This window comes from Rhinolophus sinicus, linkage group LG07, assembly GCF_036562045.2.
Source record: "Rhinolophus sinicus isolate RSC01 linkage group LG07, ASM3656204v1, whole genome shotgun sequence".
Lineage (NCBI taxonomy): Eukaryota > Metazoa > Chordata > Mammalia > Chiroptera > Rhinolophidae > Rhinolophus > Rhinolophus sinicus.
In genome coordinates, this window is record NC_133757.1 from 103,721,146 (window position 1) to 103,741,486 (window position 20,341).

A 20,341-nucleotide genomic window follows, 5' to 3' on the forward strand; every position below is an offset into this window, starting at 1 on the left:
GCAATATATTTTATTGCCCTATATTATTTAACATTAGTGGATGTACAGATGAAACAGATTTGGTGTTTTCCTACTTTGGTTCTCTCTTATGATCATTTATTTTTATTATTTTGAGCAATTCAGACTTTCTTTTCAGGTCTTTCTAAATGGAACCTAGAGGATATGAGTGGGCAAACAATTCCCAGATCTGAATACCAATGTAATACTTCAGATCTCCAACCATACCCCACAGATCATGGTGTTTAGGAACTTCTTCCTGAGAAGATAATTCTGTGATATTTGCTCCCTTTCGATCAGAAGCATAGGATTTCTGACAAAATAACTTTAGCATTAACGTGGTCAACTTGAGAGAGTCACATTTTATTCACCTAAAAAAAAAATGATTAATGAACCTAATTTTTAGCATATATCAAGGAGTAGATAAAATGATAGGAGTTGACAAAATAATGCTTCAGAAACTGCTTCTAATGAAGAGAAGCTGCTAAAAGTTCTTGTAAAAATGGATTTAAGACTAGCTCCTGGAAGCTATCACTGTCTATTTGCTAAAAATTCTATAACTAGGCTATGTTTCCTTTGTACCACCCATTTTACTCCAAAATGAAGAGTTTTCTTGCCTTTCCCCCTGATTATAGAATGATATATAATTATTGTAGAATATATACACAAGTTATGAAAAATGAAAGTAATAACACAAAAAATCTTATATCTTGCAAAGATAATTCATTTGATATTTTGAAAAACACTTTTCCATAAACCTTAGTGAATGCAGACCCAATTTTATAATTATTAGATAATTTATATATGCTAGTTTGTTATGTCATTTTCAAAACTCATATACTGTGTACATCTCTCATGGCAGTGAATATACATATATCTTATCATTTCTAATGATGTCTCTTATGCATACGTTTAATATCATTTATTTCACTCAACCTTCTTCATGGTCATTTAAATATTGAACAGTCTTACTATTATAAAAATACTGTACTGAATAAAATGTATCCAATTATTTCCTTATGATAAATGTAAGTGGAATTATCACATCCAAGATCATATATATTTTAAATATTTATATATAATGTCATGCTGCCATCCTAAAGAATAATACTCCCTCAAACTAATTTACATAAATAAGCCTAATTCTTATCTCTTTCTCTTCTGTTGCAGTGAAATACATACTTTTCTTCCTCTGTAAACTCCACCTGTTTTCTAGAACTTCTAAAACTATCTGTGGTTAAGGACCAAGGTTTATATATATATATATATTTATTTTTTTTTTAAGTTTTATATTTTTTAAATTTCCAATCTGTCATGACTGATACTTTTGTAAAATACAATAAATGTATTACCAGGAAAAAGAATAAAAGGCGTACAAAATACAAGTCCCAATTTTTTGTACTTATTGTTGTATTATGCAGTCATAAAATTATTCTGTCAAGTTGCTATAAAATTTTCTAAATACTTACTCTCAATTTCTATACTTGTTGAGGACCAATTACAAACAATCCAGGACTTCCTCCTGTCCCCTTCCACTGCATCAAAGACGCTCCTTATGGTGATTCACTTCTCTTTCCAGTATTGTCAACATTTCCCCTTCTGACTTTTGCCATCACTTTTTACCAGTCTTTCCCATCTTGAGAAGCATCTCCCCTCAGATGTATTTCTTCACTCACTATCCCTTTTCCTTCACAATCAAGCTTCTTAAAAGCATCTGCACTCTGGTTTCTCTGTCTTTACCCCACTTACATTCCTTAGCCCATTGCAATATGTATTCCACTGAAGTCACCCCACTAAGGGTGTCACCCCGCAAAAGACACTAAGGATCTTGTTGCTAATCCAGTGGATCCTTCTCAGTTCTTCATTTAATTGTAGTGCTTTGTGGCTTTGTGCACTGTGTCCTGGCCCTTGGTCTCACCTTGACTTCAGAAAGCCACTTTCTCCTGATCCTTCCAGACAAGCCTTTCCGATGTCTTTGTTATCTTGGTGGTCCTTTGACTTGTTGGAGTTCCTTGGGTCTTTTGTGCTTATCCTTTTTCTTTTCTCACGGACACACTCTTACTGCATCATTCCATCCAGTCTCTGTCTTCAGCTACCTTGGTACCCTATCTTTATCTGTATCCTATATCTCAGTCCCATTAAAGGACTTTTGTTTTTTAAGTAATGACTCTCCTACAAATATAAAATTAACAACTGCCAAAGATTTGTATTTAACTACTTAACTAACGAACAAACCAAAAAGATGTTAAATCAGTTCAAGGACAATTCCAAGACATACACACACACACACACACACACACACACACACACACACACCATTAGCATTATTATCAGTTTTCAACAATTTACAGAATAGTAAAATCGCTGAAAGACAATGAAGGCGGAAGATAACTGATGGAAAAGCCAGACTGGATACCCACTAATCTTTAAGTTTTTTTTTTTTTTTTGTCCCCAGGACACCCACTTATCTTTTTCCTCCCATTTTAAATAGTTTCATAATTTTTCCTGACAGCCTCAAAGACCCCAATCTTTTTATCCAACAGCATCACATTATCAATTTGTCCAAAACTGAACTTAGCATCACCACCTTTTCGCCCATCCCAATCATGTTCTGGCTTCTTCTACAGTCTCTGCTAGTGATCTTCAGCTTTTTTTTTTTTTTTTTTTTTTTCTCAACTTGCCCTGAAAAGAATCTTGCTACACAGTCAGCGCTGAAAATCCTTGTTCACATTTTTACATGGAAAAGGGATTATTGTTATAGCAGTAACTCTTTTGAGTTATATGCCCCCAAATCAATTAATGGTTTTTATTTATTTACCACTTAGAAACTTGAACAGGTCCTACAATTTAGTTCATAGCAAAGACCCCTCCAATTATAGAAGGATGTATTTCCCAGGCATTAAAGTCAATCAGTGTTTCAGCAACAAACTCCAGTACTGGGAATGCTCCTTTACTTGGCAGAAACTTTTTACACCCTGGGGCAGTATACTTTGGTCAGTTTGGGATGAGTCAGAGGTGAGCTTTTATAATTTGAAAGAAGGGCCATGGCCAGAGACTGTAGCGTCCAGTGATTGCAAAAGTGAACGTGGGAAAAATAAACCCATATGATCCTAGGTGATTTCTCACGCAGAACAATTTTAGGACTAAAGATATGTAAACTGAGCTTCGTGAAATTACCTTAAAACTACTTGTTCCCAGGTTCTCCTTGGAAAGCTTCAGATAACCTGGGAGCACACAGACCTCATTTGAAAGACAACTGGTCTAAACACCTTTCAGACTTTCATCTAAGCCCATCATGAATTCTTCCTGCTTATTCCTTATTTTTCCTTCTTAATATCTTTGGAACGTGTCCACTTCCTCTATGCACAGATGATTTCAGAACCTCCTTATTCCTCAAAAAGATTGGTGTCATAGTCTCCTAAACTCCTGTATTCTAATCAAGCTTTGACATCGTTGCCCAGTATTCTTCCTAAAACAGAAATGTGATTCATGACACTTTCCTGTCTACAATCCTTCAGGGACGTCCCATAAATTTCAAGATAAAGTATAGAATCTTCAGCAGTGTACACAGGGCACTTCATGATTTGAGCCCTGCTCACCAACTAAATTCATGTTTTCTGTACTGCCAACTCTCTCCCTACCCTCGATGCTCAAATACCCAAGGAATCCTGTGATCTAGGCACACAAAACATTTGCAGCCATTAATTTCTCATACTTCTGGGACATAACACAGATTCTATCCTCTACCTTCTTCCTCTTCCCCCTCTCTGAATTGCGTCGCCTGTCTTCCTCCCCTTCAGGAGTTAGTTTTGATGTCACTGTTTCAAATAAGCGTTTCCGGCCATCCTAACACAGGACTGTGTGTCCTTCCTCTGTGCTTCCCAGAGCCCTGTATGTATGATTCTCATACTGTACTTTAATAATCCAGGTACTGGCCCACCTGTCCTCCTGCGCTATACACTCTTGGAGGCCGGGATCATGTCCTACTCTCCTCATAGTCTCAGCATCTGGCGCATACTTGGCACATGACAGGTGTTCCTTAAATGTTTGCAGAGTGAATGATTTGCTTTACCAACCATAAACACTATGGAAATGTGCTTTGTCAGATTATCCCTATGTTTGGTACAAATTTACCATATCTTATTAATAAATACAAGTCCCTTCTCCTCAGGCCCCCCGCCCCCAGCACTACCTATGGCTACCGTGTTCTCTAAATGCCATTCCACTTCTTCCCCTGTGAGTTGCCTCAAGTAAGTTCCCACACTATTGGGAATAATGTGCCTCATCCAAAAATATGTCGCTCATCAAAGAAAATCGCCAGCAAGTCACGGAGCTACATTTTTCCTGACTAATGTTCATTCAGGGTGACTTTCAAATGTCTTTGAAGGCTTTGTCCCTGTGTTCAGTTTTAACTTTTATTCCACTTAGTACCATGGACAGTAGTAAAGGGAAGGCTGCAGGGAAGAATGCAATATTGTGCTCGCTTATGTTGTGGAAGGGATAGACAAGTGTTCCACCATCTCTACCAGAAGTGAGATGATCATGCCCAAAGAGCCATGGAAATGGGAAGAGGAACTTACAGCAGTATTATATAGCTGGCATAGACTGTAGTACCAATCGAGAAAATTACCACCATTAATCTGTTGATTTTTGATTGACACCTAAAAATGGATATTATATCCTGTCTGTTATCCCTGCCTACTATCGTTTCATTTAAAAAAAAAAATCATACTTCTGCAAATCAGTCAAAGCAAGTGTTGTAATTATAGATGAATTAAGATAGACACTGAATTACATTATTTTGTTTATCCCCCCGAATACAGAAGCTTCATGAGAGCATGAACTTTATTATGTCACTGTTATATCCTTAGTACTTACAAAAGTGCTGTGATGTAATAATCAGGAGATAAATATTTGTTGAATGAATGAATATATGTGTATATGTGTGTGTGTGTGTGTATACATTTATAAATATATATATGTATGTATAGCCAAAGCTGCTAATTTTTCAATTTAAATGAATTTTGACTGTTTCTTTAATAGATGGAAATACTGATGAATACTTTGCTGTTAATGAAACATCAGGAGAACTCTCAACCACGTGTGCTTTGGACCGGGAGCAGGTCAACCATTTTGTCCTTGTCATCCTGTGCTCTGACCTGGGGGATCCACCTAGGAGCTCTGTCGTGCAGTTGCGAGTTCGTGTTATGGACGACAATGACCACAGCCCTTCCTTTCCCACGCTTCATTACCAGTCCTCCGTGAGAGAAGATGCTCAAGTGGGAACAGTGGTGCTGGTGCTGTCTGCTGTGGACACGGATGAAGGCCTGAATGGGCAAACTGAGTACTTCCTGACAGATGAGGCTTCTGGTGCCTTCACCATTGATCCTGTGGCGGGGATTTTGAGAACTGGCCAGACCCTCGACCGAGAAGCCAGATCTCAGCATACATTTAGGGCTGTGGCCAGAGACTGTAGCATCCAGGGCTCACGAAGCACCACAGTAACTATAGAAGTGCACATCACTGATGTAAATGACAATGATCCAATTTGGGAACAGAATCCCTTTGATATTTTTCTTTCCCCTCCGTTACCTACAAACCAGACGACTGCCATTCTGAGAGCCAGTGACCCAGACTCGGGGCCCAATGGAACTGTTATTTTTAGTTTTGTGGAGACCCAGTCAATGTTTTCTATTGATAAATATACAGGAGAAATTCAACTTCAGCAAAACCCATCTTCAGAATACTTTCCGATCTGGCTGCAGGTAAAAGTTATGGACCAAGGGGTCCCAGCTAGGACAACCGTTGGTCTCTTGGTCATTCACATGGAAGGAGAAGATGTAAAAATTTCCTTCAGCCACCATCTGTATAAAGGGATTGTGACTGAAAATTGTGAGGCAGGTAAGTGTCCCTTTGAGTTTTTTGTATATTGTACCCATTTTGACAAAAATGCTTAAAACTAAGGATTATACAGTAAAAGAGCTATTGTAGATTCAATTATAAATTTGTTAATCTAACCAATTCTTGGTATGCTAATTTTCATCCAATGTGTCAGACAAATATACTCAAATACAGTAAAACACACACACGTGACTATTTTTCCTTATATTGCTAATTGTTTTTAAATAATTTCCACACAAATTTATGCCATAATGGTAAACATAAAAAAAAAACCCTACCAAACAGATTAATTTAAAATATCTTTCTATGCAAAAGAAAAGTATTCTTTGTAGATAGTTGTGAATGGAAAGAAATTCAATGTAGGTAATTCTATCCAACTGGAGAACAGAGAAATGAGTCTTCTGATCCTTCCATCCAACCAGCGGGCAAAGCAAATGTACTCAAGGGTTTAGAAGAGGAAGAGTTTGGTTGCTAAAGGACTCGTGAGTGCTGTTTTTTTGCTCACGTCACTTTTTGTTTTCATTTGTCATTTTATCATGATTCAATTTCACTTTATACCTACATAAACCACCACTTAAAAGGCAACCGGCATTTTTCTGAAATTGATTTGCTTATTTCATAGTGAAAATATGTTTTATGTTATATACTGCCTTCTATATGAAAAGAGAATATTCAGCTTAATATTGACTATTAAATTAGGGTTGCTCTCAGTTGCAGACTATTAACCTGACTTCAACCCTCTTTTGAATTATGGTTATCCCATGGGTTGCTTACTCAGAAGTCCTGTTATTGATTCTAAATATAATTAAGAGTGAATTGCTATTATCTTCATTAAATGAAATAATAGTGACTTCTAAAATAAGTCAGAAATTTCCAACCTATATTCTTATGTGTAATGAGACTTCCGTGTAAGAGTTAAACGTTAATATGAGATACTTAGAACTATATTTCTATTCCTCTTAAGAGGCATACATCCCAACCAAACAACAAAGGCTGATGGAAAGTAAAGTCAGCATTTTCTAAATAATATAGCACAAAATACAATTTACTAATCAATCTAGAAATTGATCTGATAAAATCATAGAATCTTTGAGCCCTGCCTTTGCCTGAAGTACAGATACAGACATTTCTCCCTAAATATCTGTAACATGTGGTCTTTCAGTCTCTACTTGAATATTTCAGTGATTACAAGTTTAGAACAGTGGTTTCTGAACCTGGGTGTAAAACATCACCCAATTCTACAGGTTCTGCTTCCCAGTTCTTCCAGGCTCTGCTTAGATCTGGGATCAGGACATTTGTTTTTTAACAAGCTCTGTGGGTGATTTGATTGCATGACAAAGTTGAAAAACCCCTTCCTTTGGAAAGTCATTTGTATATTGAACACAGATCTGCCCCTTTATGTCTATCCAGAATTATGAATCTTAATTCTGCCTTCTGAAGCATTGTGCTGTTGTATACAATCACTCTTCAGATATTTTATTTGCTCCTTCAACACACTTTTTTTTTTATTGAGTATTATGTGCCACAGACTTTTCTATTGGGATATGTTAGTGAACTAAAACACAAACATGCTTTTTCTTGTGAGACTTCATTCCAGCAAAGATATAGAGAGATAACACAAATAATAAATAACTAATGTATAGTATATGTTAGATGGTGATAAGAGCTATTGAATAAAGTAAAAGCAGAGCAGAGTAAGAGGGAATTGGGAGTAAGTTGCAGTATTAAACAGCAGGTAAAATCAGGCATCATTTGGGCAAAGACTTAAATAGAGGAGGTAGGCATTTGTATATTTGGGGGCAAAGCATTTCAGAAAAAAAAGAAAATCTAGTGGGATCCGGCCTGGTTCGTTCAGAGGATAGCAAAGAGGCCTGCAGGACTGAAACAGAGTAAGCAAGAGGGAGAATAGGAGAAAATGACATAGAGGACTCAGAGATCATGCAGGGCCTTGTAGACCGTTGGGAGGACTTTGACTTGAAATGATTTTCCCTTCTGTAGTTTGTTCATTTATACTTCACATAATAGGGTTTCCAACCACTACTAGTGAATATTCACACCCAATACAAGTTTTGTGGGGCAATATACATTACATATATTATTCCTCAAAAGAATTGTCATGGAAGCCATTACTGCAATCACAATTTTTTACATTAGTGAATGAAATTTCTAAAGATTAAGTAGTATATCTAAGGCATTTGCTAATTGTTAAGATATTCTTTCTCAATTCACCCAGGATCAATTTGTTTGCAGAATCAAAGTTAAATAAAAGGCACCCAAAGAAAACATTTCAATATGAAATTAAGTTATGGATTAATAAGTATAATAATATTTCTGGTTGAATTCATAAATGATTTAAAATAACTAATAAAAACTGCTGTGGAAGGGGAAAATTTGCATCTGTTTTTGCTTTGCAGGGTGCCATTCATTTGTATGTCACAGATTCACTCTGTTGATAGGAGGCAGCCATTACAGGAGGAAATGACCTTGATTTTAGCCTGTTTCCCGTCACTCAGGCAGCATCTTGTCAAATCTGTATACCTTCCATCTACTCCCAATCACAGTTGGGATTAATCATTATGGTTAAGAGTAACCTGAGATAAAAAGTTAGGGCAGAAGACAATCAAGACCAAATTATGTTCTTACCTCTGCAGGTGGGCCTCCTGTTTAAGATTCGGTCAGAAAAGCTGATGAATATATAGATGGGAATCCTTCATTCCACTATCTGCGTCATTGTTTTTTCTTTGACCTCTGATCAGTTTTCCTTCTTAGTCCTCTTGTATTTAGAATTACCGAATTAAAATGGACTTATCTTTTTAATAGAACTTAACACTCTATTTATTAAATCTTACACATAAGGAAGGCTAGAAATACTTCTGGCAGTATTACAAGCATATGGTATCCATAAACATCCAGGTAGGGATACGTTTCAAGACATCTGAAGCAGTGGGTTGGGATGTCACTTTGAAGACTAACTATGACATGTGTGAACCGCATGAAGTCTAATTTACAAGGTAAACCAACAGCTCCAGCATATAGCAGGAAGGAGAAAGAGGGATAGGAAGGATGACAGTCAAGAAGGGTGTTGAATCTCACTGGATGCAGCCAACCTACATCGGGTGAGCAGGATTTCTCAGGCCCTTTTAAAAACAATGACAAGGAACATAAAATATTGATTGACATTTGAAGATAACCAAAGCTTTGCTTGGAAGATGAATTCAGGACAGACTGCCAGATCATATTAGAGGCACCAGACTGTAATTTTCTTCTTTCGCTTTTGAATTCCAGTGGTTTTAAAAGATTATAAGGTCACTGATCAGTGCTAAAATACCCTTGAAATAAATTATTTAATAGCATTTTATAACTTCTAGCATTCTTTCTTTCCAAAACATGCCTGAAATTTTAATTTTATCTTCAAATGAAAAATGTGTCTGTTGGAAGCTTAAATTGTCTGTGGATTACTCAAGCATCCTATCAGTAGGCACCACTTGACATTCCCAGTGAATTATTTTCTTGTATTACCATGAATTTTCATCCCACTAAACTGATTTTAACATCTAGATGTTCTTTTAAGAAAATAAAAATGTTAAAACAAATGACTCCAATTTATTTGTATTTGTTTAACATTTCTTTCTTAGAAAGCCCACAGTTTGAGTTTTGATTAGCATTGCATTCATCTATTAACATTAAACTTAACGTCAGCTGTTTAAAACAATATGTAGTTCAATACATAGTTTCCATTTATTTTATTTTTCAATCACACAGTTAACATTCAATATTATATTTGTTTCTGGTGTACAGCATAGTGGTTAGACATTTGTATAACTTCCAAAGTGATAACTCTTGCACCTACCTGACACCATATATAGTTATTACAATATTATTGACTACATTCCATAAATTGTACTTTACATTTCCTTGACTATTTTGTAACTGCCAGTGTGTACTTCTTAATCCCTTCACTCTTTTCATTCAGGCCCCCAACCCATCTGGAAACCATCAGTGTGTTCTCTGTATCTATGAGTTTGTTTCTGTGTTGTTTATCTACTTTGTTTTTTTTTAGATTGCACATGTAAGTGCAATTATATGCTATTTGCCTTTCTCTATCTGGTGCATTTCACTTAGCATTATACCTAGGTCTATCCATGTTGTCGCAAATGGTAAAATTTCATTCTATTTTATGGCCAAGTGATATTCCATTGTATATATGTACCATTCTTTATCCATTGGTCTTTTGATTAGAACATTCAATCCATTTACGTTTACAGTAATTACTGATAGACATGTAGTTATTTCCATTTTATTAATCGTTCTCCAATTGTTTTTGTAGTTCTCTATGCTTTTTTGTTTTCTTGCTCTTCTTTTGTATATCGATGACTTTCTGTAGAGTTGTATTTGACTTCCTTTCTCTCTATGTCTTGTGTCTCTCTCGTAGATTTGGGTTTGCAGTTCTTATGTGCTTCATGTAGACCAAGCTATGTCTGTAACAACCTAGTTGAAGTGGATGGTCACTTAAGTCGAATGCATTCTAAAATCACTACCGTGTTTACTTCACCTTCCATGTTTGTGCTTTTGTCATTATTTTTTTACTTCGTGTGTGTGTGTGTGTGTGTGTATGTGTGTGTGTGTATTTGTGTGTATCCCTTGATATACTGTTGTAATTACACATGATCTTTCTACTTGTGCCCTTTAACCTTTGTACTAGCTTTAGTGTTGGTCGATCCATTGCTTTTCTTATATGTTTGCCTTTGTCAGTAAGAATTTTTTTCTTTGTGATATTTTCTTATTCATATTTTTTAATTTCTTAATTTTTCTTAAAGAAGTTCCTTTAGCATTTCTTATAATAGTGGTTTGGTGGTGATGAACTCCATTAGTTTTTCTTGTCTGAGATATAGTTTCCATTTTAAAAGTAACCCTTTGGTAGGTAAAAACTCCTTAACAGTCAGTTTTGAAATGTTGGCTTATTCATAGAAATAGTCATTGTCAAGAGTACCAGTTGCCTATAAGAGAGAGGCTGGTCATATAACCGTGTGAAGAAAAGCTGAAGTCCCAGTGATTCTTCACTCTTTACTCTTACTAGTATTCTTTTTCAACCCAGGTGAGAGGGAATCTAATTGTTCTCAATCTTTTTGAAGTGAAAGATAAACCACTTGGTTGTCCATGATGTTTCAATCCATTAAAGAATTTAAATGAACCTTCTAGAAGCCAGCTTTTATTTGTTTCTGTTTCACTCCCAATGGTTTGGTTATCCTGATTAGGATGAATCAGCAACCATCGTCCCCAGTGTGGACTGTTCACAACTTCATGCAATTCTCTGAATTATAAGGAGGGGAAAATTGAAATTATGAATTGTACTGATATCCTGATTAAAAGTAAGTACTCAGACTTTGAAAGAGTTGAAATAAAATTAAAACATGATGACCATTAGGGGTATCCTAACTACTAAAATATATTTAATATTGTATCATACGTAAATTAGATCTTGATATTTGGAAGAAAACCCATTCTTCCGGCCCTTTGGCAATTGATCCAGTGGATTCTGGCTCCTCTTTTCGAGAAGGCTGGGCACGTGTATGTGGAGGATGGAAACTGTGATAGGAATTAGCGTAGCCACTCTCCTCACAATGGGCAAATTCTCCTTCTTAAAGTGGAAATGATAAGGATTATCTCATAGGGATGCTGTAAGGATTAAATGAGGTCGTACCAGTGCATGCCATTGTTTTTCTTGTATTATTGTTATCCTTCTCCTGGGCCAAACCCTTAATTGAATTCTATAAAGTTAGCTGGGTACAAATTCTAACCAGAGCAACCCATTATTACTTAACAATTATATAGCAGCAATAAAGTACTTGTAGTTTTTAAAATCCTCCCATTCCATTCTGTTCCATTTTGTCTTCAAACCAGATAAGAATTATACTTTCCAAGGTGACAGAGTTCCCATAACTATGGAAGTGGTGTCTGTGTCATCCATGACTTTGGAACAGGGCCCAGTACATAAATTTTTATGAAAATGGGAGCAAACATTATTTGTCATTCCTACTTCATTATTTAAGGCCAACCCCATATTTGGAATGAAATTCATTAGAATGAGTACCATTTAACTAGCCATTTACAACAATATTGAATTCCATCACCTTACCTGTGATTCTAAGGTAGCTCTGGAGGACAAAGAAGGAGAAAGGCCTTTGGGAAGGTCAAATTTTCTTGGAAGATGACAAACACCTTACAAGGCCGTTTTCATCTTTGGGAATTAACCCCCACCTGAGACTCAGTCACACAGGCTCAAGACCTCATTTTACTAACAAATCAGGGAGTTCCTCCCCTGGGCTGGGACTTAACAACCAATAGGAAAGAGACATGTGCGTATATAAAACAAAACGCTAGTTCTTTCATTCATATGAAGAACTATGATTGCCATGTGATTGTAGTAGTCATGTCACGATGATCAGCAGTTTCTTTCTAAGAAAAAAAGAAATAGGAAGCCAAATTGTAATCAGAAAGTTGCTTGCTAAACATAAACAGTTTGGGCAGAATGTATTTCCAGTATTGAATGTCATCAGCCTATGTTACTCTTTCCTCAGAGAGCTCTCACAGCACTGCCTGGTAGGAGTTTGTGATGCCTTCATGACTGTCTGGGCTTCCATTGCTCATCAACTTCCTTTTGATTTACACATTTTTCTCTTTAAGGGTCTTGACACCTCAGTCAAGGCCTCTCCCCAGGAGTAATTCTGTTTCTTTATGATTTTGTTTCTGATTTTGCCTAATTTTTCTGAACCATTATGCTGTTTACAGTGTAACAGAGTTAATTGTGTGTTTTAAAGACTTCATTTTTCCAAAGTTTAGGTTCACAGCAAAGTTGAGAGAAAGATACAGAAATTTTCCATGTACCCCTTACTGCCACGCATGCACAGCCTCCCCTATTATCAGCACCTTGCAGCGGAGTGTCCATTTGTTACAACTGATGGACCTACACTGATACGTCGTAATCACCCGAGGTCCATAGTGTCCACTAGGGTTCACCCTTGGTGGTGTACATTCTGTGGGTTTGGACAAATGTATAATGGCACGGATCCATCATTACAGTATCATACAGAGTAGTTTCACTATCCTAAAAGATCTCTGTGCTCTGCCTGTTCATCCCTCCCTCACTTCTGCCCCCAACTCTGATAACCACTGATCTTTTTACTGTCTCCATAGTTTTGCCTTTTCCAGAATGTCATATAATTGGATTCATACAATGTATAGCCTTCTCAGGTTGGCTTCTTTCACTTAATAGTATGCATGTATGTTTCTTCCACGTCTTTTCATGTCTTGATAACTCATTCCTCTTTAGCACTGAATAATGTATCATTGTCTGGATGTAGCACAGTGTATTTATCCATTCATCTACTGAAGGGTATCTTAGTTGCTTCCAAGTTTGGGCAATTATGGATAAAGCTACTATAAAAAAGCCACATACAGGTTTTTGTGTAGACATAAGTTTTTAATTCCTTCGGGTAAATTCCAAGGATTGTGATTGCTGACTCTTATGGTAAGAGTATGTTTAATATTTTAAGACGCGGCCAAACTGTCTTCCAAATTGGCCGTATAATTCTGCATTCCCACCGCAATGATGGAGAGTTCTTGCTCCACAGCCTTGTCAAAATTTGCTGTTGTCGGTGTTCTGGATTTTTGCCAGTCCAGTAAGTGTGCAGTGGTAGCTCATTGCTGTTTTCATTTGCATTTCCCTGGTGACATAGGATGTCACCTTTTTATGCTTATTTTTATTCTGTGTATCTTCTTTGGTGAGGTGTCTTTTAAGGTCTGGCTCATTTTTTAATTAGGTTGTTTGTTTTCTTGTTAAATTTTAAGAGTTCTTTGTATATTTTAGAAAATTATTTTTTATCAGATGTGTCTTCCGCGAATATTTTCTCCCAGTCTATGGCTTGTCTTCTCATTCTCTTGGCATTGTCTTTTTCAGAGTAGACATTTTAAATTTTGATAAAATCCATCTTATCAATTATTTCTTTCATGGATTGTGTCTTTGGTATTGTAGCTAAAAAAATCATCACCATACCACAACGTCATCTAGGTTTTCTCCTATGTTATCTTATTGGAGTTTTATAGTTTTTTATTTTACATTTAGATCTGTGAAACATTTTTAGTTAATTTTTTGAAAGGTGTGAGGTCTGTTTATAGGTTCTTTTTTTTTTTTTTGCATGTGAGTGTCCAGTTGTTCCAGCATCATTTCTTAAAAAGACTATGTTTGCCCCCATTGAATTACCTTTGCTCTTTTGTCATAGATCAGCTGACTATGTGGGCCTATTTCTGGGCTCCCTATTCTGTCACCAGTACCACACTGTCTTGATTACTATAGCTTTATATAACTCTTGTGTAGTATCAGTCCTGCACTTTGTTCTTCTCCTTAGGGTTAGTATTTTTGAACTATATTTCCTCTATTGTCTGTGTATAAGATCTTCCACCTATTTTGCAAAGATATCTACTTGTTTTGGATAGCATTAGGGTAATTACAGCAAAATGCAAGAAAAAATATTCTGCCTTTGAAAAACAAAATAGGTAGTCCTACTACAAACAAAGAGCACTCATAAGGAAGTCTGCCACATGGAAAGAAAACAAAGCCCATCCCTTCTAGTTGCTGGAAGGGGTGGGGGGGCTTGGTATAGGAAACAAGTGGTCATCCAGGAGCATCCTGGTACCTTTCTTTCCTGAAGCTAGAATCCTGGAGGGGGCCAATAAGGTAGACTGAAGGAAACGCTAATAGCAGAGGACACTTTGGAATGCTGGGAGGATATCGTGCTTCACAGGAGAGCCTTAGGCTAACAGGACAAGTGGCAGCAGAGTAAAATGAGCAATGTGTGTAGGTAAAGAGAAGGCACAAGTGAGTGTCCCATCTCTGGCTCTCACAAGGCCTAGAAGACATCCGATAGCCCCAGCATTCCCACTTGAGGACAGAGATTAACACAGAGTACAGGCCATCAGGCCTGCCATGGGAACCACTATTGCAAGGGATGAGATTAGCCCATCCCCAAATCTGTATTGTAGACAGCCTGAGTGCAGGGTTGGGTGAACCTCCAAAGGGTCTGTGGCATCAAAAACAGATGCAGGACTAGGTCAGCAGGGTGGAGTTCTGAGCCTAAACATGCTGATGTGACAGTCCGGACTCATTGACCAGGGACAAATCTAAGAGCCAGTGCACAGTGCGCAAAGATCCCACCTCATCACTGCATGTTCCCCCTGACCCCCCCGTCCCCCACCTGTGTCATCTTACAGATGAGCAGCACAGGGGAGGAGGGCCTGAATCTCAAACATTGAGCATGTTCTTGAAAAACAGTAAGTCACCTGAAAGTACTGTTTAAGGGGAAGAGATCATGACATTAAATGGCATGTTTAAGAAGGTCGGGTTTCTTTCTATTGTCCATCAGGGTGAGGCTCATAAGGAACATTACATCACCCATAAAAATATTTAAAAAAACAAATTTTATTTTCCTCCTCTTAAATTGTGCTGTGTAAAACTGTAACTCTGCTTCATTCATTTTTAACTCTTAAAGGATACTCTGATCTCTGTTCTTGAGATGCCCCTCATTTTTCTATCCTTCCCTACCACACTTCCTATTAAATGTTAACTGTATGCTCAATATTATACGCTCAATATTCAAATTTTTATAGGCATAGGACACAGATGGTCTGCCTGGTTAAGAGCCTTGAACGTCTATTTCATCTATTCATTAACAAAACACTTCATGATTCAATGAGCACTTCATAATATCTAAGGTGTTTTGCCATGATTATTACCAACAGTTGTAAGGGGGAAGACATGGAGATGAAAGTGCAGAAAAAAAAACCTGGGAGAAGCTCCCCACTGTGGCTCACAGGGCCAGAAAAAGCTTGATCCCAGTAGGTGTTCACCAAACATTTGTTGACATCACTTCACCGTTATACTTTGCCTAAATGAGAATAGAACCAGGCACAGAAAGGTGGAGAAGACACTTAGTTCCAGGCAGGAGAAATGGCTCGTGCAAAGGCGTGGGGACTCAAGAGTGTGTGGTAACTTTACCATCTGACACAGCAAACCTGAAATAGCTTGACAGAGGCTCTCATGAACTTTCCAGTGACACGCTGAAACAGAGACATGGATGGCCTTGAAATTAGCAAAAGAGTGACAGAACAACTTTAATATTGTAGAAGATCTCTTTGGATGCCTTGTGAAGGATGGCAAAAGGAGTGAGAGGTAAATCAAGAGGGGACTGTGGTAATGCACATGAAAAATGACCAGGGCCTGAATAAAGTCACTGTAGTGGGCAAAGACACATGGGAATGTACTGCACAAGTGCTGCAAAGACAGCTTCGATGGGGCCTGTTAATTATTTAGATTGCCTACCCGGGCTGCACATAGAGACATGTGGGGAGCTTTCAAAAATTCCTAATGCATGGATATCCAGCCCTCAACCAATTAAATGAGAATCTTTGAAGATAGACCAGACATTGTGAATTGGAGGAAGCCCCTATGTAATTCTGCACGCAAGCCAAGGATGGGGGCACAATTCCTGAAAGGAAGGAATTTGATGATAGCTTGAAGGGCCCTGAAGATCAGTGTGGTATTTTGTTTTGTTTTTGAAAGCTGGAAGAGATTTGGACTTTTCTGATTTATAACGCTTCAACGTTTACAAAGAACTTTCACTTATATTTAAGTCAAAACTAGAATAAAACACTCACACGTAACAGGATTTCCTTTCTTTTCATTTTTAATTAGCATCTATTGTTTGTGGATGTTGAACCCAGTTTCAGATTGTTTTGAGGATAGCAATATTGTCTCCCTGAAGAGCTAATGTACAATCAGATAGAATCATTAAAGTAGAATATGATAGTACAAATTATGTGGCAGCTAAAAACATCTTAAAAGGCATTTCTTTAATCTAAGTGGAAAATACTTTTAAGATTTTTTTGTGTGTGTGGGGGGAGACATTTGCTTTGTTTCTTGAACTGGAAATGTGCCACATATCTCATAACCAAATTTGAGAATCACTCATATAGAAAAATTGTGCAACCTTCCTTTCTGAACATGTGCAGGCCTTGGACTCTGGCTGTCTCTGGGGTTCCAGGCACTAGGAAGGAGAAAAAGGACGTACTTGGAAATTCAGGGACTCTGAAGTCTGGTGATCGACCTGGGGATGCAGACTAGGCAGAGAATGGCTGGAAAATGAGGGGAGATGAGCAGCTTCATGTTCGTGGGCTGATCCAACACTGAAGTAACACTGCAAATTCTCAAGCTCATGTTTTAAATGTCATCCTCCATAAATCACAAAATTAGAGAGGCAGTAAGAACATCAGGGGTTGTTTTATCACGTGTCTTTCTCAAAGTTGTTATGAGTGCATTTTTAAATGATTAAATGCAGCCATTTATACATGATCACTCCTTTAGAAAAACTTGCCCACGAAAATCTATAATCCCACTCAAAATATAATCCAGGATCAATTTGTTTCCTTCTCATTGCATGTATCAATTCTATATTGGTTTTCTTCCACATCTTTCTTTTGCTAAAGCTCATAAAAATAAATAAGCACTTTAATGGCTTTATTATTTGCTTAGGTGTTGACTAAAGAAAATATGCTCCAGATTGTGTACCATTTGCATTTTAAGACATGTTTTCACCTATTCATAAATTTTGGAAAATGATTCATATTGAGCATTTCTATACTTCGTCTGATCCCAGGGGTGAAGTTTTTGGAAAGTTTTAGTCATTTTTGCTGATGGGAAGGTGGGAGGGGAAAAAAAACAGCTTTTGTCCTTTGGTATTTTTATTGTGGTAAGAAACACATAACATAAAATGTATCATCTTAACCACTTTTAAGAGCACAGACAGTATGGTAGTGTTAAGGGTATGCCCATCCTAGTACAATGGATTTCCAGAACTTCTTTATCTCTCAAAATTGAAACTCTATGTATACTCTTTGAACTGTAACTCTTTCTACTCTCTCCAGCTCATAGCAACCACCATTCTACTTTCTGCTTCAAAAGGTTTAGATACCCATATAAGTGGAATCATATAGTATCTGTCTTTCTGTGACTGGCTTATTCACATAAGGTCCTCAAGGTTCATCAGTGTTGTAGCATATGACAGGATTTTTTTAAGGCTGAATGATGTTCCATTGTATGTACATACCACTTTTCTTTATCCATTGTATCCATTGAAGGACATTTAGGTTGCTTCCACTTCTTGGCTATTGTAAATAATGTTGCAATGAACATGGATGTGCAAATAACTCTTTGAGATTCTGTTTTCAGTTCTTTGGAGATATACCCAGAAGTGGGACTGCTAGAGTGTATGATAGTTCTAATTTTAATTTTTAAAGGAACCTCCACAGAGGCTGCACCCTTTTACATTTGCGTCAACAGTGTGCAAGGCTTCCAATTTCTCCATGTCCTCCCCAACCCCTGTTATTTTCTGTTTTGTTATTTATTTACTTATAGTAGCCATCCTAATGTGCGTAAGGTGATATCTCATTGTGGGTTTGATTTGCATTTCTCTGATTGTTAGTGAAGTTGAGCATCTTTTCATATACCTGTTGGCCATTTGTATGTCTTCTTGGAGAAATGTTTATTCAAGTCCTTTGTTCCTTTTTTAATTGGGCTTTTTGTTTTCTTTTTGCTATTGAGTCGTTAGGGGTACCTTATATATTTTGGAGATTAACCCCATATCAGATATATGGTTTGCAAATATTTTCTCCCATTCCCTATGTTGCCTTTTCACTCTGTTGATTTTGCTTTTGCTGTGTAAAAGTTTTTCAATTTGATGTAATCCCATTCATCTTTCTTTGTTGTTGTTGCATGTACATTTGCTGTCATATCTAAGAAATAATTGCCACATACAAATTCATGAAGCCTTCCCCTGTGTTTTCTTCTAGGAGATTTATAATTTCAGTTCTTAACATTTAGGTCTTTAATCCATTTTGAGTTAAGTTTTGAATACAGTACACGGTAAAGGTCCAAATATATTCTTTTGAATGTGGATATCTTGTTTTCCTAATACTATTTGTTAAAGAGACTCTTCTTTTCCCATTGTGTAGCTTTGACACCCTTGTGAAAGGTCATTTGAAAATGTGCATGAGGTTTATCTCTGGAAACTCTGTTCTGTTCCATTGGTCTATATATCTATTTTTATGCCCGTATTATACTATTTTGATTGTAGCTTTGTAATATGTTTTGAAGTTGGGAAGTGTGAGGCCTCCATCTTTGTTTTTCTTTCCCAAGATTGTGTTCATTGTTTGGAGTACTTTGAGATTCCATATGAATTTTAAGGTTCTTTTTTCTATTTCTGCAAAAGATGCCATTGGATTTTGATAGGGATTGCATTGAATCTGTAGATTATTGAGGGTGGTGTGGACATTTTAACAATACTAAGTCTCCACTCTGTGAACACAGGGTGTCTTTGTGTGTCTTCTTTAACTTCTTTCAGCAACGCTTTTTAGTTTTTAGTGAAGTTTATTTCTAAACTTGGTGAAGTTTATTTCTTGGTGAAGTTTGCCTTCTTGGTGAAGTTTATTTCTAATTTTTTTGATACTATTGTGAATGGTATTATTTTCAGAATTTTTTTCTCAGATTATGCATTGTTAGTGCATAGAAATTCAACTGATTTTTGCGTGTTGATTTTGTGTCCTGCAATTTTGCTGAATTCATTAATTAGTTCTAACTGTGTGTGTGTGTGTGTGTGTGTGTGTGTGTGTGTGTGTGTAATCTATAGGGTCTCCTACATATAAGATTATATCATCTGACAACAGAGATCATTTTATTTATTCTTTTTTTATTTTGCTGCCTTTAATTTCAAAGCTTAATTTCTCTAGCTAGGATTTCCAGATGTGGGGAGAGTGGGCATCCTGATCTTAGTGGAAAAGCTTTCCGTTCTTCATCATTGAGTAGGATGCTAGCTACAGGCTCTTCATATATGACCTTTATTGTGTTGTGGTAATTTCCTTATATTACTAGTTTATTATGAAAGGGTGTTAAATTTTGTCAAATGCCTTTTCTGCGTGTATTGAGACAACCATATGATATTTATTCTTTATTCTGTTAATGTGGTATATAACATTGATTGATATGTTGAACAACATGTGATCAATTATATTAAACCATCATTGTATCCCAGGGATAAATCCCATCTATTTATGGCATATGAACCTTTTAGTGTCATGTTGAATTCAGTTTGCTAGTATTTTGTGGAGGATCTTTGCATTTATATTCATCAAGGACATTGGTCTGTAGTTTTCTTTTCTTGTAGAGTTGCATTTTAGTTTAGGTATGAGAGTAATGTTGGCCTCATAAAATAAGTTTGGAAGTGTTGTCTCCTCTTTAAATTTTTGGAAGAGTTTGAGAAAGATTGGTATCTATACTTTAACCGTTTGGTAGAATTCTCCAGTGAAGCTATCTGGTCCCGTTTATTGGTTACAATTC

General features: G+C 36.8%; 1 protein-coding gene across 2 annotated transcripts in view; it reads left to right on the forward strand.

Moving 5' to 3' along the window:
* Window positions 1-20,341, forward strand: part of DCHS2 (dachsous cadherin-related 2) — a 210,927-nt gene that overhangs the window by 144,878 nt on the left and 45,708 nt on the right. For both annotated transcript variants that reach the window (XM_074338416.1, XM_019733266.2), the window contains exon 13: window positions 5,041-5,898. In XM_074338416.1, coding sequence (XP_074194517.1) covers window positions 5,041-5,898 — 858 coding nt within the window. The remainder of the gene's footprint in view (window positions 1-5,040; window positions 5,899-20,341) is intronic.